The 22,542-nt window shown below is 40.8% G+C and overlaps 1 protein-coding gene across 1 annotated transcript; it reads right to left on the minus strand.

The window, feature by feature from the left end:
• Positions 1-1,379: 1,379 nt before the first annotated feature.
• On the minus strand, positions 1,380-22,354 carry LOC115576985 (rho GTPase-activating protein 1-like). The gene is made up of 13 exons (XM_030409724.1): positions 22,178-22,354; positions 14,650-14,906; positions 14,458-14,556; positions 13,019-13,106; positions 11,819-11,950; positions 10,789-10,875; positions 9,103-9,201; positions 8,858-8,965; positions 8,621-8,697; positions 8,412-8,489; positions 7,894-8,022; positions 6,668-6,771; positions 1,380-6,563 (listed from the first exon to the last, which is right to left on the minus strand). Exons 2-13 carry the CDS (start codon positions 14,768-14,770, stop codon positions 6,396-6,398), a joined length of 1,290 nt encoding a protein of 429 aa, XP_030265584.1. The 5' UTR covers positions 14,771-14,906; positions 22,178-22,354; the 3' UTR covers positions 1,380-6,395.
• Positions 22,355-22,542: the final 188 nt, after the last annotated feature.

Genomic DNA, 22,542 nt, shown 5'->3' on the forward strand with positions numbered 1-22,542 from the left:
TCTGACTTTAATCTCAGAATTCTGAGAAAAAAGTCAGAATTCTGAGAAAAAAGTCAGAATTCTGAGAAAAAAGTCAGAATTCTGACTTTAATCTCAGAATTCTGACTTTTTTCTCAGAATTCTGACTTTTTTCTCAGAATTCTGACTTTAAAGTCAGAACTAAAAAAAAAATTCACATGTGGCCCTAATCCTCTTCCGTAGAAAACTGAGTGTGTCAGGAGTCTTTTTTTTCCCCCACGGATCAACATATGAGCGGCAGGGTGGCTGAGCTCAGCATCTAAATGAAACAAGCATTTCCGTCATTATTCTCAGCAGATTCTCACCTTATTGCAGCTACACTATTCATCCCACAGACACTTCATACTAACCATAATTGATAAATGGTAAATGGTTAATAGTTGTTGGTAAATTAAATTCTCTGTTAACCACTTATCAAGCGATTGTAAGGGTTATATGTAAGGATATACATCCAGCCTTTCCTCATCAAAAAAGACCACAAAGACCAACTGTGAAAACAGCTTATTATGACCAATATTTGTTTCTTGTTAGATGGCAACCTCTAGTGGCTGTAGTAATTACTATGCAAAAGAGGAAGTCAGTTGAAGTAGTATAGAGAGTGGCAAAGTGCACTCAGCAAGGAGGTCAGGGATGGATGCTTGGTCAAACGAACACAGAACTTTCACCTGGGAGACCGTTTGTGTCCAGTGTGAAACCAAAATTCACCTGAGACGTTTTAACTCACTAAATGTAAAGTTGCGTCCAGTGCATTAGGTAACTGAGGTTGATAGACACGTTTGAAGTAAAATTGCAAAGTTATTGGTTATCATAAGACAAACGATGATGTTTCCTTATACTTAACCGCGTAGTTTTAGTATCTAAACCTTAACCAAATTGCAACCATACAATCCCATAGTTGCTGGTATGCAGCAAAAGTCATGTTGTTTTGGGAGTCACTGGCAGTCTGTTGTAATAAAAGCATTATAAATAGCAACTGCACAATAAACAATTGCACTGTTAATGGCTGATTAAGCGTGTTATCGTTTGTTAGAAACAGCTAATGAGCTCTGAGTTGTCGTCTCAGCACACATCAGCGCTGCCGTGTCAAACGGGCACGCAGCAGATCGCTGCAGCAGCCTGCTGAGTCAGCTGCTCCCACCAAGGCTGTGAATGTAACAGGTGCACTACAGTACAGCAGACTACTTAGTAAATATTACCCAACAATCTGGAATATTTCTGCACAGTTGCTTTGGAGTAAAGAGATAAGTCTGAACATTAATCCAAAGATCTGATGCTTCTCACACAGCTGAGTCAGGAAGCGTTAGCAAGATTCTGAAGCCATAAGCATGGCTTTATCATGTTGACAGTAAGTAAACCCAAGCTTTCATTCACTATTTGTTTATTGGTTGCACACATTGATATTACAGTATATTACCATTACATCATACATATATAAGACCAAGTTCCACAACATATTATAATCAAAAGATGAAAAAGAAAAAGAGTTAAGAAAATAAGATCACTAAGTATCAACAAATCAGCATGGAAACCAAATCATTTCTCCCACAGAGAAATGTTGTTTCACTGTCACTATGACTATAACAGTTACAGTACTAAGATCCATAGATTAGACGGGGCTGTAAATGATCAGCAGAGTTGAGGAAAAACATTGTTATAGAAATTAAACTGTACTTGGTTGAAAATGCAGATACATTAAACACAGCGGACACTGAGTCAGATTTTGTAGCGGAGAGAGAATTTGGTTGTGCAACACTTTCATATTCCTGAAACAACAGCCGATCCCAGTCAAAGCGACAGGGATGGTATGATTGACTATATCTGCGAATTAGAAATCATTTGGTCATTATTAAAGTGACAGATTTCTCAGGGGCTCCAGAAATGATAATGTAGTAAAAGAAGATTATGTGGACATGCCGAATTTGAAAAGCTTCTCAGTTCAATCCGAGAATCCTGAGACTACAGACAGATATAAAACATTTTGATAATCAAGGATTTAATCAAAAATAAATCTGACTTTAATCCTCATTTAAATCTTGTATTTAATGTCAAACTCAGTTTTTAATCTTTGTGATTTTACTCAATCACAGACAAATAAAGATTAAATACAGAACTCATACTTTAACGAAGCTTTTGTAATGATGGATTTCATATTTATGAGGTAACATTTCTCAAAACTGTGATCATCCATGACAGCTGAGCTGTGTTCAACAAGTCGAGTTTGGACAGGAGCTCCATCGTCCCCCATTGTGTTTTCTGTTCAACACAATGTCTGTCTGTCACCACGCCGTCAAAGCTTTGTTGAACGCACCTCGCATTGTTTTTTTTTAATCTATGGCAGACGGGCACACTGGCACTTTGATGGCTAATCACATGATCACTTGGAGAAAACACATAAGGCACGAGCATGCACAAACTCACACACACAAACACACACACACACACACACATATACAGGCATACAAATTGCTGCTGTCAAATGAAAAAAATTGCATCTCCAAGACAGAAAGAAGAACTGGCTTGGATTCAGGTTATTTCTGATGTTTTTTCAATGAGATTTTGAATGTGTTTTGATATAATGGTTGTACAACTTTGTTTTTACATCAAATATTAAAATTCACTAAAATTGGAATCACTATGTTTTCACCTGACAACAATTATACACACGCACACACACATGCAGACACACGTAACCTCGCACACACACACACACACACACACACACACATCTCAAATGACATTAGCCCTAGTTTTAAATTTTTTCAACTCGATATTTAAATCCCAACATTTAGACATATTCTGTCTCTTTAAATGTACTGGGTCCAGCCAAGTTAGCATTTACACACATACACACACCCATATATATACCAATAGCATGTCAATCACCATGGCATTGACATGATTCAGAGTTACAACAGGTAAACATTTGAGATTTCTTTTTTTTTTTTTTTTTTTTTGCTTTCAGCTTCAGTCGAGCTCAATCTCTGATCTTTTGGTGCTTTTCAGTCACATCATATTAAGGATCATAGCAACATTACTCTATATTTACCTACTGATATTTATTTGGCCATTGACAAAAAGGAAAGGAGAAAAAAAAAGACTGATTCAATAGCGTATTTTGGCTAGATGTCTTCACCAAACAAATACATACAATACCTGGTAACAAGTATCAGTCCAAAGTACGCTGAGCTGCTTAACACAAAATAATCATTCTTATTTTACACTGAACAGAATGCTTAAGGTGAGCTGAATTTGGAGACAAAAAAATAAATAAATGAAAAAGTTATTTCAATTAAGGCTTTGGGAACTTATTGACCAACATAAAGCTTGAAGATAAACCACAGAGTACAGATAATGACAACAGCAGAAATACTATTTGGCCTGGGAATTAACAGAGAACAATACAAGAAAAGAAAACGATAGAACAAATCATGAAAAGCACAGTTTGACATGTTGAAAAATACGCTGATTCTATTTACATATCCTTTTTTTTTTTTTGCCAAAATTTTAACCCGAGTTCAGGATGCTATTAGTGTGTGTTAGTGATAGTGTAGCTACAGTGGGTCTACATGGAGATTTACCAACAGTGACACAAAACCTTCTACTAACCCTGGACTACTTGCTGCCCAGAAAGCTATCCTGAGTATCACTCCTGTCAGCGTAAGGGGTTCAGAACCTTTCTGGCCTTTGACCCTTGACCAGACAAACCCCTTTTTTTTTTTTTTTTTTTAATAAAAAGGGGAGTGATCCAAGATTGGAGCTTAGCCAGAAAAATCAACACAATAACAAGCACCTTTCTCTCCTCTTTAGGCAACATGATTGGCTGCTGTCTGACTGATAGAATATGTATCTGTTGGCAGGAAAATGACGAGCTGATTGGCTGGCACTATTTCATAACATAATGTTTATTCTTTGGGTGTAGGGAGGAGGGCTAAAAGGCTACATGAGTCAGAGCTGAATAGCACGTATATTTTTTGATGTGCAGGGTCAGAGTCAGACTTGTCTCCATCAATCTAACTGTGGCAGATTTAAAGACCTGATTCTAATCTAATCTGTATTTTTTTTTGCTAGAAAATGCACAGCCTGTTGTGGATTATCATTTAAAGACCCTAAAGACAGGACAGAAAAATCAGAAAAAATACAACTTGGACAAACTCCATTAGTGGTATAAGTCAACAAAAGATATAAATATAACTAATGTCACAACAGTATCCATACTTGTAACTTGTTTAAGGGATATTCTCTGCTATGTGAGGGAGGAATCTAAATAAATAAAGACACTTGTTGCTTTTATGCGTAGGAGCTGCCCAGTGGTGGAGGGAGAACACACAGGGGCCAGCAGTCGTATTTGCAGTTTACACCATGTAAACAAGCAGTTCAGGCTGGTTTTGATAAGGGCGTGTAAAAACTATGCAAAAAAGTATAAAAAATAAATTCAGTAGATGTATCAGAGGAACATACGCCATCAGAAAGAAAAGCTAAGGCTAGCTCCAAGGCTAGAACAGGACCCCAACCCTCTACCTCTCGCTCTTCAACAGGAATCTCCCCTTAAAGACAAGACAAACCAACCTTCATGATCGATTAAACCTCAATAAAAATCATTTCTGATCAATATTCTAACCGTGCCAACGTAGAAATATTAACAAAAACAGGCTGTTTAGGTTACTTTTAAAAGACTATGTCCCGAAACAATGAGAATCCCTCTCTGTCCTCTGAGTTCCTGTTGCCATAAAGCCCATTGGATGCTCTGGCTGCCTGATTGGCAAAAGCGGAATGCCAAGATAATTAAATGAAGGCCCTGGGTACTTCCGGTGAACAGCTTTACTAATATTAGACTTCACCATATGGAGTTGTATCAGTTGTTTATCCCGTACCATTAAAAAAAAAAAAAAAACCCAGCTACTCAGATCTGCTACCATGAGACATGACAAAATCACAGTTTCTATAATGACAAAGACTTTAGTCAATAATAATGCTGTGACAGGGAAAACGTCTGGAAGTCCCGAGATAATATCATTTATACAATATTAAATGTCCATTAGAGTAAGGAGAGAGCTATAAAGAATCATACATAATCTATCAGGATATAGCACAGTATATTACAGAGCTGTTAGTCAGTCTGACACCTACACCAGGTCCAGATCCAGCACTCGTTCAATCCACATGCACAGCTGTGTCTGGGCTCTAACACTTCATTACCTGCTATTCTACTGTTTACTTTAATCACAGCATTTCATAGATTGTCAACATGTGGTACCAAGTTCACCGTTCGCGAGTTAACCTGAGACTTTCATGGAGATCACGCCTCCATTCTCTTCATACGTCCTCTCTTTAGTTTGGGTTCATAATTACAGAGGGGACGTTTGGTGAGTGCGCCGCTTCATTATCTGTGGTTATTTTTCAATATGCATTATCTCCCCTCTCTTTCTTCCTCTCTGTCTCTTTCTGTCTTGTTGTGAAAGCTGGAGGCCAGGTTTTTTTTGTCTTTTGGCACTAAATAGAAAACAGCACAGAGACTGACTGACGACGGCACAGGACAGATATACAGAGAAAGACTGGGGACGTCTAAGTCCAACTGCTATTAATCTCCCTATAGAGATGACAGATGATAACCAGACTGTGCTCAGGTTGGGCCTGGGACACACTAAAATACAAGTATTAACACCAGCAGTTAGGAATGGAACATCTGAAGGGTTTGTTAGGTGTAAAGGGATTGTGGAAGAGCCACAGCATTTTGCTTGTATTGAGGCCAGCGATTGTGTGAGACTAACTCTGTATTCACACAGGGACCAACGTGATCAATGAATATGTTGCTTGGGAACCAGTGTGAATGGGTGGTAAGTTAAACCAGCAACAGACAACTTTTCTTTACATAAACCCAGCTTTCACTATGCTGCTCACCCTGCCACTGGTAAAGATTTTTTGGAAAGTTGTCTATTTCCGCTTTAACTACTCACTGGCTGTTTAATTTGTACTCTGTATGGGTTGTACTCAGCTGTAATAAAAACACGCGTATCATTTCCGTCAACATACATTTAAGCTATGAGTCAGATGGAGATGGAAATGGAAATGCGGCCAGAAGCTAGCAGTACCAATTGACAACAAGACACTGTTAACTGGCCAATCGCAATGCAAAGACTGGCGGAGGACAAATGAAATGTAATTGGTCCACAGGATCTTTATAGGATCTTATATGGTGTTTTAACGGAAAAAGCATACAAAGGTGACAAAGGCTTGTCTAAGTGCTGTTGTTGAAGAAGTACCCCGAGGAAGCTCCTGATTGGTCGGGAGCGGGGCTGATCTCAAGACTAAATGCTGTGGGGGGGGCAGGCGGGGTGTCAGAGGTGTTTCTGAGTGGAAGAGAGACTGCAGGCTGGAATTTAGGTGAAGACCAGATGCTGCTGATCCAGCAGGGTTCTGGTGAAGTTGTTGATTGGCCCAATGGCGCTGAGTGACATGGCATTGTCCCGACCCCAGAGCAGGTTAGGACCAAAGACCACAGCCAGGTTACTGTTGGTCATCTTATTCACTTCACTGTTGGCTGATACCTAAACACACACATGGACACACACAGACACAGGGCACAGGTTACCGTCGGTTACAGACGGACTGATGTGAAGTTTCCGGAAGGTAATTAGTGTGTCAGCTGTACCTGGGCCAGGAATGTGATGAGGTATCGCAGTGATGCGTAGTTTTCCTCTGGCAGTGACTCTACCAGTGTCTTCATAATTGTTGCCTGGCTGTCACTGGATACAGCTGAAAGTCACCAAGCACAAACACCACTGTGAATTAGTGTTCCTTTAGGAGCACAGGACATGTAGTCATTCAGTACATTCACAAGTGCACAAGAGACCCACTGGGAGGAATCAGGTTGTTGCAGTAAATCTGCATAGAAAGCGCAGCGGACCAGGGATAAACACTGACATTTTTAAATGTATTCAAGTGATACACCATGCAAATTCCTGAGTTTCTTTTCCTATGTGTGTAATGTGTGTGTAAGAGGTTTGTTGGCGCAGTGGGAGGACGAGCTCTGTGGTGAGAGTATGCGCAGTTTTTCCTTTACAGCACCAACACATCTGAATCCAATAAAGAAAAAAAAAAGTATATGGTCTATAATAATGTTACAGGCAGGGGGTCCACAGTAGTTGTCATAAAAACACTCTTTATTCATTGTGGCTAGGAGATCTGCTTAATTTCTAGACAATGTAACTGTAGCAGCACCAGAATAATAATGTGTAGTCGATTTTTCAGCTGTGGAAACTGACAAACTCACATTGAAGACAGCTGTGACTCAAGTGGAGATCATACACTTCACTCAAGAACTACAGAATTCCATCTAGTGAATATGAAAAAAAGAGTTTCACCTTTCTCTCACTCACACATGTTATTCCTCTGTCCTTTCTTCACGTCCTTAACTGTGGTAATACCCCAACTAAATCAACTAACCCTGTGTAAGGCAATCTACAGTTTTTGATATGGTGACGAGGCATTAGGGAGATCAACCACAGCAGGGAACCAGGCTGATGGTATTACAGCCCAGAGTACGCCAGCAATTGCTTCATTCGTAATTACATTATATCATTTTCTGATGATTAAGTTGAGGTGGAAAGTTTTTCTTAAATTTCTGAATTTCTGTTTTAAGGGTCACGTTACTTGCAATTTTAAAAAACTATTTTCTGAAGGGTTTTCTTTCATTTAAGAGTTATTTCACTGACACTAAGCGGAGGATTAAAATGTTGGAGTTATGACCGATTGACCCTTCCTTCTCTTTTTGTTCCTCAAACTGGCGTAGTTTCCATATAATTCTATACAGAAAGAAAGTCTCCAGTAGTTCTAATATCGAAAAAAAAAAGAATGGTTTTGATTGTTCAAACATACAGGCGAAGTTGACGATGTCGTTGTAGAGCTGGTAGGTCAGCAGAGGCTCAGGTAGTTCCCTCAGGAATGTCTTCAGAATCACAGCAGCCAAGTGGACGTCTTCAGTCTCTCTGAAATCCACTGTGGCACCTGAAAAAACACACAGAATAAAATCAGAATTCTTATTTTATTTTTTTTCCCTTAAAACATCACAACCACTGTGTGGTAAGATATCTTTCAAATCCTTCCTGTAGAAAAAAAACAGGACCTTGATGAAAAATGTGTATTTAGGTGGCTTGTATTGGTGGCTTTAGGACAATTTGACGCAATGCTAAATACAAATAGTTTTATCACATCACAGTTGTCTGCCTGTTGCTGTTTCAGAGCTGTGGGTCTAACACTGGTCTTATCGAGTGGTTAACTACATCTCTGGTAGACAACTATATTCCAGGCCAGATAAGATTGGGAGCAGCACTGGAGACCAGTATGTTCTACCAGAGTTCTACCAGCACACTCACTAATAACAATGTGCCATTTACCTGAGTTATATTTGAGCTGGACCTCCTTCACCAGAGTCACGTTGGCAGACCGTCTGAAAATCCCCTCAATCTCCAAACCTGACACACAAAACACACACAAAACACAGAGGAAGGCCGTTCTGAATGAGAGAATGATTTATTCCGTGAACTGAAGTCAAAGTCGATTAGTGCATTATGTTTGTGTTTCCACCAGCACAAGAAAACAGTACCTTGCTCTGTGAGGAAGGTAATGGTGTCTCTCATCACCACAGGAACACAGTCACCATCTGGACTCCTCTGTCTGAGCCTGACACACAAAACAGCCGATATCGTTAGAAGCTGACTGGGGTTTTACCATCTAGCCTTCACGCCCTTAACAATTAGATCAAATGTTTCTATATGCACTGAAGGCAGTGCAGTCTGCTAAAGCGCACCTCAGACAGACCAGCAGAGATTTAGTGACTTACAATGCAAGTGGCACACCAAACATCTGGTTGGGCAGGGGAGGGCTGCGAGGAGGAGACATGGGAGGCTGGGCGGTTGGTTTCAGAGACGCTCTCAACTTGTTGTCGTACCTGACACGGAAACAAGGTGAGATTGGAGCAGCGGTGAATGTGACGGGCCCAAATGTTTGACCAAACGCACACAAGGTGAACAAAAGGGAATCAAATGAAAATGTCTATTGTGTATAATTTCCATCAGTAGCTCTCACTCTTTGACACGGGCAGGAATTATCAGCTGCTCACACTTCACCACATCCTCCAACTCACTCAGGTAGCTCACATAGTTGATCTTCCTGCCAAACTTAAAACTACAAAGAGAGAGAGAGAGAGAGAAAGAAGATCAGCTTCAAATGATAGCCCTGATTATACTTATTTCAGGATCTGCTGCATTCACATTCTTGAGGGTTGAATATTCTCTTTTAACTCTGTTATCATAACACTGAAGATAAAATACAACTGGTTAGAAAGTAAAGGGACAGCAGAAATGATGCAGAGAGCTTTAAAATAATCACTCGTAACTGTATCAAAGTATTTGTCTATCTGATCCTCAAATGAATTTAAGACAGTTCGCTGTCGTCTTAGTGGACCTTGAATGCATTTGTGAGACTTGTCGTAGTTTTCTACAGCTTGATGTTACTAGAGCCTTGTCTTAGTGATTTCACTTATCAGGCCACAAAATCTGTGCCAGCCACCAGCCAAATGATGCTAAACTATGCAAGCTGCTGTAATGCTGTACAGTAGGGCTGGGCAATATGGTCTTCAGATTAAAAAAACTACATCTTGATAGTTTTAAATCTACTCAGGTGTACTACATAAATGCGAGGACATTGCAACAAAATCAAATACCACATCCTTTTTTACTACAAATATCAATATAGATATTGCAAAACAATATTGTTGGGATGACTACTGGTACTCAGACAAAATATTAACACAATGAGATTTGTGATAAATAATCATCAGCCATGTGGATCTAATAACAAAGTAAGGAAAGACAAGTATTAGAGCTAGTAAGACAATACCCAGTCTCATATTAGAACAATATATTATTCATGTATTGCCCTGCCCCACAGTACTGCATGTCAGTGCCTATGTCAGTGTGACTGACTACCAGACAAAAGATGGTTTTATCAGGGACGATCCAAATATCCAGCATAACATCATTTATTTCACATGCAGCAATTAACAATAGCCAACCGCCTTATGTTAAAAAGATAACCGGCACTACCAGGGCCAGAATTACACACTATCAATGTGATACTTTTTATAAAATGGAGTAACTAAGTGGTTGCTGCGTGCATGCACACAGCAGCAGAGCAGCAGAGAGCACAGCGCTAATAACAGGGTGCAGGATGTGATCTAAAATTAGATGCAACCACTTTCTTTTGTATCGATCCTATGCACACTGGTGTTAATACTTTAAACAAGACTTAGTATCTGGCTGACTGCAGGTTCTGTGTAGGTTTGTTCAACATCAATCCTCATATCATTTAACTACACATTAGTCATCATGCACAACAGCTTGGATGTTGTGATGTTCGCAATACCAATCCTAACAAATTTCATTATTGTTCACAAACCAACCTACGACCAGCTAAAACATCTGGGCCACTTTCACCAGGAGTCATTTTCACCAAATTTGGTCTTTTGAATGATTTGAAACAGGATGAAAGATTCATTTCGGTGAAATGGTGGGGCCACACTGAAACTGAAATGCTTTACCCAGGAATTTTGTCCCATCTGAACATGCATTTCAAGTATGAAACGATAATGGCTTAAACTGAAAAAAAAATGATGATTGAATTGTTTAATTATTCAATCATAACATCATAGCAAAAGCAGGTGTTGGATAGCCCTTATATCCGTCAGTTTGGTAAGTTGACATAAAAGAGAACCTGATAATTGGTTTGAAGAGGATCAGCAGAGTCTTGATGAACATGGTGGGATGGACGATATACAGAGCCTTGATGTTCTTCTTATACCTGAAATCACATACACATGGCAATCAGAAACATGCTAAATGTATTGTACAGATGATAAGCATAACATCTTTGGAGCAGTGCATGTGGTTTTGTGGTGTTATTCACGTTTTTACCACTAGAGGGTGCCCTTTTTACAGGAGTCTGCAGTGTTTTCATTTTTACTCATTCCCCAAACTTGGGCTGCCTTGTTAACCTAAATAAAAATGATCACTTATTTAACATCACTGTGACACTCAGATTGATGCACCAATAAATCAACTGAAAGTGCTTGTTTTGTTTATTTCTAAAAACATTTAGTTTTTCTCTTTACTGTATTTGTGCCGTTAGAGTTTTCCTTACACATAGAAAAAAAAATGTTCTACTCCTTCCCGTAAATCCTCAACTAGTCATTCCTGTTTTAATCTCACAAGTGCAACAAGAGCAAATGGTAGGTCTTGCACACACTGACTGTGTAGGCGTCCACCGGCTATTTTGGTAGATTGAAGGGCGTGGTGATTAAAATATAAACTCTCGCGTGACTAATGTGATCACTCTGAAACAGCTGAGCCAATCACAGCAGCAGCAGCTCAACAGATGAGAGATGCTTCGCCAGATGATCGTGTTGCTGTCTGGATACTGAGGAGAGGCGAGAAGTGAACACACGACATCATAGATCTGCAGCCAGAAGCAGTTAATCAGTACAATCATGAGGAGTATTCCGCAAATGGATTTATCGGATTGAGTATTTAAAAGAAAAAAATCCACATTCTTAACATCAATTTTATGCCAATATAAACACATCTACTGGCTGAAGAAGTGTGATGATTAAGTTAGATTTTGTTATGTTTTGAGCATTACTGCTGCAAATTTGTGTATTGTGTTGTGCGTGCTTTGAATTAAGGCCAGACTAAGGCGGTTGTATCAGTAATGCTGTGCACATGCGCAGTGATGTTATTAAGCTTACTTTCTGTCAAACTCCCTGTACGCATCTCGTAGCCAACTCAGAGATGGTTTGTTTTCACTCGTCAGGCCATGATGGAAATAGATCAGTGTGTAGTCACTTTCAACATACTGATCCAGTGTTCCTTTCAGATACCTGCAAAAAAAAAATATCCATTGTCATTTAAATAGATTTAAAGTGTGTATATCCACTGCACTCAATATTCTGGTCCAGATTAACCAATAAACCACATTTACAGAGAAAGGAAAACCTGAAGTAACACTGTTCTTCACTTCTCAGAGGTCATGAGAGGCTTAAGAACAGTTCCCTTTCAGACTTCTGAGAAACATACTCTGCTTCATACTTGGTCATACGGATGTGTTCTTGTTAGCCAACAGGCAAAAATGTAGACTGTGCGACCGCAATATCCTTTAATGCATATGGCCTCCGTTTGCCCACTGAAATGTCCGGTCACTCTCAGTAGTCAGGCAGCTAATGAATGCAAAAATGTTTATACAGAAAAACAGGGGAGCGATCTTAACAATTCTATGTCGAAGTCAACACAAAGGTGCACATGGAGGGGGTTCGACAGAGATGAGACATATTCATCAGACAGATGTTTCAGTGAACCCATCTGATATCTTTAAACGTTTTTTACTTCTGCTTTACTTTTGCTCCTGCAATGATGCAATGAAGTGCTTGTGGCTGGTAAATCAAACATTTTCACCCCTTTATTTTGCTACAAACTGCTTGAACAGTTAAAAACTGGATTAGGACACTCCAGCAAAAAAATCTTCAGTGTATTGCAGCTGCATTTAAAAACACTGAATTCCCCACTCTGTGGCTTCTTACCATCAGCACATCAGCAGGAACATTTACACAGCACACAATAGGTATACAGTCTAGAAGAGCAAAATACTGCATGCAAGAACAAACATCCCATGAGCTTCCAGTATTCAGGCTTAAATGATGAATTTGAAATGTAAATCCTGAATATTCCATTTGGTGGATACCAACCTGTTGCTGCGTAAAAGAAAATGTGTAAATTCAATTAGTAGAATTCACTCCCCACCAGAGACCTCCGCTTAACACTTGAATGAAAACTTAAAAGGAGAAATGTAAATACCCCACACTTGAATGACCAATTAGGGGAGTGTTATTCCATAACGAAGAAAAAACTGCCGTTTTAATAATCCCACCTTGCCATAAATCATTAGTACTTACATCAGCAGCTTGTGATGGTCCAGCTGGTGATGTGGAGGCATCCTGCAGGCATTGAACACTATCACCTTCCTGCCAAAGTTATCATCACCTACAGACACACACATTATTAAATTACTTTCACAGTATCACATATCAAAATACCTATTCATCCTCTCACCTGTAGTGCTTCTTAAATAGCAACACAGGTGAGAGGGAACGTATGTAAAATATGCATAACCTCACCTTCACGGCCCACTGAGGGTGCCAGCAAACTTCCGGTTTAGTGCCTGGCTTACTTGAATAGAGATAAAATGATATAATCTTGCGGCTGTTCTAGACTTTCCACATTTTATTAGGCTAAATGGCTTGAATTTTGCAGGGTTTGTGATGTTTAAAAAAAAAGATCTACCACTTGACAGCCATTCCTTCCACAATGTAAGCTTATGGGAAATAGTCTTTTTTTGGGTCCAAGTGCATAACGTGATGTCGGAATTACACAGTCCGACCACTTATTCCTCAGGGCTTGAGCCAGCTACTCCACAGAATTGTCACACTCTAAAAAGTCCCTGTGGAAATAAGCACTACATAATACTACTGGTCCACCTATCCCTCACAGTAGCCAGAAAGTAGATAGCCTCATATCAATCAACAATCAAATGGCAAAAGTTCAGGAAAAAGTTAATATGGTTTGCTTTGAAACTCTGTGATAATTAGTCACAGAAGACACTGTATATCAGATCTAACACTATGGAGTTATTGTACCAATAACAAAGACCAGCAGAAGACAACCGAGTTTCAGGCTGGATTATCCAGTGTCTGCTGCTTGCTTATTGGAGGGAAAAAGTAAGAAGTTATGATTTAAGGATGAAAACTTTTAAAATCATTCCTAAATTATGCTAATTATCGTAAACGACTATATTGGTTTAAGAAAGTTAACAAAACATGACAAGAAGTCCAAATTCAGCAGATCTAATGAAAGAATACGACAGATCTAAAAATCTAAATCAAATTTCTCTAATGTGTGTCCAACATGGATTTTGCAACCAAAAATCAGCACATTAAAAACTTGAAAATGGCACCTAGTCCTTCTTGGCACCACCTTATAATTTCCAAAATGCTATTTTTTTAAGACACAAGATGTCTTATACATGACATGTCTCCGTGAATGTGCACTTGAGGCTGAAGCTTCCATATCAAGTGTGTATGGCGAATATTGGACCAGGGTGGGCGTCCAAACCTGTTTGAGATGTCACAAATCATCAATCACGCTCGCAGGCCCGTCACTTAAAATGGCAGTTTCCACGAGCGCAGTGAAAACATTATACTTTCAGCAAGAAATGTGAAAACTGTGCACATCCATCATTCTCTGTACTGCAGCTCATGCATTCAACTGCAGGAAGGAGGGGGACTTTAACTATTGATTTTTTTTTCAAACACAGGTTTGTGATTGGAGGACTGACCTGCCACTTCAATGATCTGATGCCGTGCGATGTCATAGAAGGGATGGTCCCAGGGCAGGTGGGGAGAGCCAGCATCGAAGCGCTGGGAGAGGTCCGTCTCTGAAACACACCCATATGCGTCCCAATGTTTATTTATTAAGGGCTATACTCTTGAATTACAATATAGTATGGAATATGATGAATCCCTCTCACCTGACTTGCTGAGAGTAGACTCATCTGCAGGCCACTGCTGGTCCTCTATTGTGGCCAGCTTCAGCTGTCCTAACTGGGTCGCAGGGTCTTCGCCCAAATCTACCAGCAGCTCCGAAGACATCACACACACACTGCAGAACGCTGCTAAACACACCTACTCACACACACTGCACAGTGATGTCTCAGGTACACACACACGCATACACACACTGCCACACACACAAAGCTGCAACTTCCACAGAGTAGTGGCCAGAATCCTGCAGGGGGTCAGAGACACATCAGGTCAGATGGGATTGAACACATCTGAACTACTGCTGAAAGGATTGACAGATCATGCATAAAGTATGATTTTATAATAAATTGGTTGAAGCTACTCAAATGTCAGGTTTTTCTGCTTTTCTCTGTTTTAAAACAGTGTTGTCAATTGAATATCTCGGGGCTTCAAAACGTTCGTTGGACATGTTATCAATGGAAAATCCCACTGAGTATCCAAAACCAAAATTGATTCATCCCATAGCAACTAGTGTGTGGATCAACAGCTGTGCCTTTGGCTCAGTCAGGAGGGACAGTTGCCATCTACTGATCAGAAGTTTGGTGTTTTGATTCCAGACCCCTGCAGTCGACATGTCGTGTCCTTGGGCTGGATATGGAACCCAAATTGCTCCCAATGGCTGTTCCATAGGTGTGTGAGTGTTGAGCGTGTTGCATCTTGTATGGTAGTCTCTGCCATCACTGGATAAATGTGTGTGTACATGCAGGTTAATGCAGGCTCATGTTGTACAGCCCTTTGAGTGGTCGTTAATAGTGATGCATGATATATATCGGACCAGTAAATGATCAGCTATCTATCATCAACGGTGAAATTAAAACCAATACTAAGGGGCCGATAATGCCTAATTTTAAGTGACTAAGCCAGCACGACATCTACACACTTCGATACAGAAAGTGATGGTATGCACCTTTTAAACTCCATTTATGATCCACTAATAAACACTGCTGAAGAATGAGAAGGGGAAGAAGAACAAGTGCAGCATGGTGTTGTTATGCTCATGAAGTCGAGCTGCTGCAGCTAGTTAGAGACGAACATGTCATCACCAGTGTGGGCGGCTTTTCTTATTAAAAGGTAACGCACACAAAGGGATTTAATGCAGTGCTGATCACTGTCAGCAGTTTGGTAAGCTGCCTTTCTTACCATCAAGTGTGCATAAAAGGACAGGTTACAAAGCTCTTGACTAATCAGATTGGCCATTAGAAGTAGATAATTATTGATTATCAGTTTGGGCTGAAAAAAATCCATATTGTGCATGCTAATCGGTAAGACAAAGAGAAGACAAAGACAAGTGCGATTTAACACTGAATCTTGACTGTCTTACTCCTCTGTGCCACATGTCTCCATTCTCATCCAAAAAAACATATCAGTACGCTGCGCTGTTGCCCTGGGTGACATGTTCCATTTCATTGCAAAGAACAAGACCAGTGTATTGGAAATATCTGCTGCGTTAGTAGAGTGGAGTTAGATTAGTCCAGGGTCCAAGTGTAGAATCAAACAGAAATGTAGGTATCAGTTCAGTTCAGCAGGTGCTTGTTAACCAGCTTCGTGTTGATATCTAGGTGGGAACCTTCAAGGTAACACCTGGTGATAACCCTAATGTTTAACAGAACTCTCTTACTACCTGAGGTTACTCATAGCCATTTTCAATACATTCTCTGAGTCCCATTAACTGCAAGATGCTGCTAAGATGACGAGCGCACGTTCAAAATACTCCCTCCAGCAGCCCCAACACAGACTGTGGAACTGCTTCAATTCAATGACTGCTTCCTCTTCTCACATATTCATTCTCTCCCCAATTTCTATACTCAAGCTTCCTCTTTTATCTCCCAACCCCCACTTATTTACACAGCTTTCTCTCTCTCTGTCACACGCACACACACACACACACACAGTGCCCCTCTTCTCTCTCTAGTATGTGATGTTATACTAGCTGACAGCATGTTGCTTTAAATAAATATCGCTACTAACCAACAAACACAGTCAGCCCGTTGCAGCTGACCGACTGCACACACACACAGACAGTGAAACTCAGCTGTTGGTGCACAGTCAGACTGTTTTTCAGCCAGCAAGAAGCTGTTACGGAGGACACTGGGTAGGATTTTGGTTGATGTGGACGGTAACGGTTCCTCTTTCCTTGGCTGAGCCGGTGAACACAGTCCCTTTGTGCTCACACAGCAGGTCAGCCAGTATAGGTCACAGAAGAAGGTCGAAGACACACCGCCTGACTGTGGCCACTGATGTCATCTATGGACGTGACTGGATTTGCTTGCTCCATGATTTATGTCCAAAACGGACACATGTAAGAACCAGCAGCACACGTGACTGTTTCACATGTGCTGCGGCAATTTAAAGCAACTATGCTTGACAAGACTAGATAAGCACTCTAGTTCCAGTGACATTTCATCTTCAGCATCTTCATCCATGAATGGAGCTGGCTGAGGTGTCATCATGTGACCATAGTGTAGAACATGGATCATGTGATAAGTGGTCATATGTGGGTGGAGGCAACATCAGCAGTCCGTACACACCCGACCAGGAACACTCACAGCATCCAAAGGGGATGAGATCATAGGCCTTTATCAATCCACTTAACATGAATCCAGGTAAATGACAGCCTCTGTGCTGTATCATTAGCTACATCAACAATTAAACTGAAGAATCCCATTAGATTGTTATTGTTGGACACCATGTCAGTGCTCCAGCAGATGACTAATGACTGATTCATTTAATGATTTACAAAAAATGTCAACATTCACAGATTCAAACTCATCATTTGTAATCAAGACATGTAATGATGCAGCCTCGGCATTTCACTACTGGCTTGGACAGTCTTTCCCCATTTCATGACATTCTGAAGCACAATTAACAAATAAATGAAAGAAACCATAACAAACAAACAACTTTTAGCTGCATCCCTAATTAATGTCTCTGACTATTGTCTAAAACAAGAAGCCAGGAAAGAAAAAACAGAATGTCCCACATTCAGTTTGCGTATTTTGTTTCAACAAAGTTGGGGCATTTCTTATTTACTAGATGATTAATTGAATCTTAATATTACAGTTGATTAGTTTGACCTTGTCAAATAGTCCACTGGAATGCAGGACTGTGTGCTGCCTATGAAAATAAAATAACTGATTTTTTCTCAGTTAGTATAGTCACAATCTAACCATTCCAGTATCTCCAATTTAGCATTTACAACAGTCGGGTCATTAATCAGGCAGTAAAAACAGTCCACTTGCTTCCTCCAGGATAGATAACAGTGAAGCAGCGCAGCATCCTGTTCTGCCCTGCCCTGCCCAGCCCAGCCAGGTACAACACCTATCTGCAGGTATCATGTTGTCATCCCATGTTTGAGGATCATGTTGCAATATAGCCCTGCACACACACGTACACACACACACACAGTTTAGAGAAGGATGCATCAGCAAAGGCACCCTGCCCCCTTCATTCCTCCTCTCTATCACAGCACTGCAGAGCAGCAGAGGAAAGCAGCTTAGGGGTTGGGAAGTGGTTCCCAGGAAATAATGGCAGGAAAACTATACGTCTAAGAAAAGCCGCAAGAATTACTCTGTTCCTGTTGCCGCAGTGTTAAAAGAAAAGGCAAGAGAAGTGGAACTGTACTGTGGTTATCACTGATTATGTCACTGTCCTCTCGCATGTTTTAATGTGGCGTTGCTGCTTCAATAGACAGTGTAGAACCTCTCATTATCGCAAATAACAGAGATGTGCAGAGGCGGGCCACATTATGAACGCAATAGCCAAGAACAGAAAACGGCGAAGGGGCAAACTCTCTCTAGCCAGGAGATGGAGTTGTCACAAGCTGAAATAGAGCAGCTTAAAGCAATGTTGCAGGCTCCACCTCCCCCACCCAGCTCAGCAGTTGCCTTGGTTTTGGGTAAGGATGAGGATGATGTCATGGCTTCGCTTTTCTAACACGGTCAAGTGTATCGGTATGCCATCCATCCATTCAGTCTGCCCCTGGCTCCTCAAATGTTTACAATGCATGAGCGCAAATCGAATTTTATCCAAAAAAGCAGTTTGTTTACACAGGAGGTTCGAGGTCTCTGCCAGTGGGGATGTTCGTCTTGGCTCAGACCAAGTAAGGCTGAAGATTGTGACAACAGAAGCCTTGCATCATTATTGGTAGCAGAAGGGGTCAGTCCAGAGGGTGTGAAGTCCTTAATGAAGAAGACAGCACATCAGTGTCCCCGAGCTTCAGACTGTCCACTTGGAGCTGAAGGACTTACTTGATGTGCTTCAGGATTGAGATCACTCACGGGGCTCTCTTGATCCCCCTGATGGCACCCACGCCTCACAGGGTGAGGTGTTAAACCACAGGGTCCTCCGTTTGGTCCTCTCAGGTGGCCATCAATAATATGCTTCTTCTAACTCCAAATGTCTCAGTCTGTTGGAAGGGGATCTTAGCAACCTTTCAGTGAGAATAGTCCTCCTGTTCAAGCTGACCTTAAATACAAGGGGGTCCTCCCATGCAGATGGAGTATGGAACATGTTAGGCTGTGTTCTCCTTGTGGTACAGGTACAAGCATTTTGACCCAGTCTCCTGCAGCTGCAGGACATGCTGCAGTACTTGCAGTAAGTCGACTGTGAAGAATGCAGGAAGATACGGTGTAACACTGCCTGGACAGGAACTTTTTATTTCTCTTGTCAACATTCAACTGGTTGGTAAAAATTCTGCAAATGGTGGGAAAAGCCCACATTGACTCTCTCAAATCATGTGAAATGTGAAGCTGGAACCATAGAATATTTTCATATTTATAATGACAATTATCAAAATAGTTGCCAAGGAAATTGACCAGAGCCACACAGACCCTGCATACATTAAACTGAGACATACATGTGCTCTACATATGGGGTTAGTGTCAAAGAAAAATGCATCTTGTATTTGGGGATATAATGGGTTTTATCCAAATGCCAAAGGTGAGCCTCGGGACATTTTACAGCCTCTGCTGTCACTCTGTGTAACATTAATGTATCTTTAATATCACAATCAAGATCCTATCCGTAAGGTTAACCCCAACAATGGAGTATAAGATCCATGGTAAGAGACAGCAAACCAGTTTGTTATTAAGGATTTAAACGCATTATTATTATTATTGTCATAGTAAAAAAAAAAATTGGCGATCATCCCTTCATTAATATGATACGATTGGCTGTCACCAAAAACCTATAAGCAGCTGTTGACTCTGCAGCTTTTCTTTCAACAACACATAACATTTGTTGTTGACGTTACTCAGGGACTTTTTTACAGTTCTGCTTCTCTGTCATGTCCAACTCTGGCAGTGGCCATGGTGACAGGTTGTAAAGGTGCAGCAGCAGGCTACCGGTAAGCTATGCTGTGTCCTGTTTGAAGTGGTTTTTTTTCCCTTCGTACACGAGCCAGACACACGCCAGTAGGCCAGGGTGGAGATGGAAAACAATGCTTTGATTTCGATGACTGAAACAGAGGGGAGTGGGGAACTGTGGGGAGTGTCACTATTGGGGATCTGTGCATAGCACAGTTAGCGTACTGAAATAACTTGTACTGCCACTGGATGTTAAAAATGTTAAAATTTCACACAAAAAGCCCTGCAATGCCAGCTTTTGGCCAAAGAGGTTAGAAAATACACAGTTTTCCACTATTTAAGCCAGTGCTCCAGACTAATGGCCAATCAGGATGATAAAAAATGTGTTTGGGAAAAAAACAGAGAGCGACCCTTGGCCTCTATATGACAAAGGGGATTTTTTTACTGTACTGTCGCTTTGCAAATGACCACCTGAAAGAGCACTTTCCACAACGGAGCATATCTCCTCATGCTGTTACCATAGCTATGTCATTCTCTGCAGTGTTTGTTACTATCTCTAGCTGGCTACTTGACCAGACCTGTGAAACTATGACACAGAGCTGATGGAGCTAACAGCTAAAAACAGCCAGACTGAGAGTTTCTGTTCAGAGGAACAGGAAGTCTTAATCAGTGAAGTGCAGATCAATATGACAAGATAACAACAGAAGTCTGCAGCTAATCTAAAAAGTACTTCAGCCGAGAACAGTTCGGAGGTAAAAGGACTTTGAGTGACCTTTCACGTTTTCCAGGTTGATGCACAGTAATTTTATTTTGTGCAATTTAAGACAATGAAAAAGCATTTTGGAGCTAGGCCGGAGTTACCATCTGATAATTTCAGTTTGATCTGTTGGAGGCACTTCAAGCTTCAGACTATACTTCACTATACAACATTCAGTTTTGGGGCCTAAACATAACTAGTCTGAGGTAGTATCATGTAGTAGTGGTTGTCTTGCAGCTACGAGTCTGCAGATAGACCTGCATGACCTTTTGGGCAATGATGGCCAATGAATGGCCGAGGGCATCGCTTAAGAACACCGACTAGTCACGAGCCTGCTTTGTTGACCTTTAGGTCACCACTGCCTTCCTGTTGAGAAATAATTCTGCACATATTTGTTTTTTATTTAAGTATTTATGTTTCATTGTAACTCTGACAGTTCCAATGGAAGATGTAGCCTCAAGTCCAACACATATGAAGCGGACTGAAAGCTCCACAGGCCACTATATGCTACACCAGGCTACTGTTTTTATCTTATGCCCAACAAAATACAGTGGCCCTGAAGTGCAAATCACAAAGCAGATAGGAAAACAAAACAGAAAATAGGTAAATGGAGCCTAATTTAATCCATCTTCAACTGTTCACTGGACACACTGTCGAACATAAAGCTATCAACTTGATACAAAATGATAACTGGCACAGAAAAAAGGTGCATCAGTACAATAAAGTCACCTCTGATAGTAAGTATGTAAGAGCATTAATGTATGCCGACATGTCGACGGTAACTTTCTGATTAGGGGTCATTTGATAAATTATGTTTAAAAGAAATGCGAGAGACAAGAAAGCCAGGTGACATTAAATTGGTAGTTACTGAAGTGGAGTTTGGAAAATCGCTCTCCACACAGGAGGCTCCATTGGAGCTAACACATCTAGCCACTGATGTGTCCGCTGATAAAAGCAACAAGTGAGCAGTCAGGTAAACGCGTTCCTTTTACCTATTTCAACAAAGTTAGGTAGCTAAAGGAAACTTAAAGTATCTCATCTGTTGCTTTAGAAAAGCTAAACCAGGCGAACTTATCAAGCTTAACAGACAAATATGACAGAGCTAAAACACATTAGCAAATTGCCTTAGCAAGCTAGTATGGTTCATTTAGCAATATTTATGCATGTTAACACACGAACGTTTTAAACGAGCGGGTTCATGCTGTGAGGAAATTCTTCCTAAAAAGAAAGACTGACGTTACGCTTTAACAGACCATGTCACCGCAGTGTAATAGACCACAACAAATTAGCCCCTTGATACCGCTGTGACTAAGAGCACACGTCCACCAAAGTCTCGCCCTACCGCTGTGCTCCTGCCTTAATAGCTGAGTTTCATGCTAAAGCATCCAAGTTACCGCACAATCATATTTAATTTACCGTAATCGTATAGTTCCTTTGTGGTCACCCGTTGGGCTGTGTGGCGTCTGTAGGTGCTGTAGACTCGGTCGGCGTTGTTGACAGCTAAGATCTGCGTCAACACCTCTTCCGGTTTCCTATTTTTCAGAATAAACGTAACATATATCTCCCTTATGTTCTTTCTTCTTCGTTGGTGTGGCGGTCTCCTTATGTTGTACCGCACTTGTCAAAATAAAAGCTTTCATAAGTTACGTGCGCCCCCTCGTGATCTTGGAGGGAAATTACAGCTGCAGAAGACGCAGTGTGAAGTCACCTGAAGGAATCTGTCTCCAGCTCTAAGCTTTCATTCTGTTATTAGATCGTGCTTTTTTTCCGTAGATTACTTA

Source organism: Sparus aurata, chromosome 24, assembly GCF_900880675.1.
Source record: "Sparus aurata chromosome 24, fSpaAur1.1, whole genome shotgun sequence".
Lineage (NCBI taxonomy): Eukaryota > Metazoa > Chordata > Actinopteri > Spariformes > Sparidae > Sparus > Sparus aurata.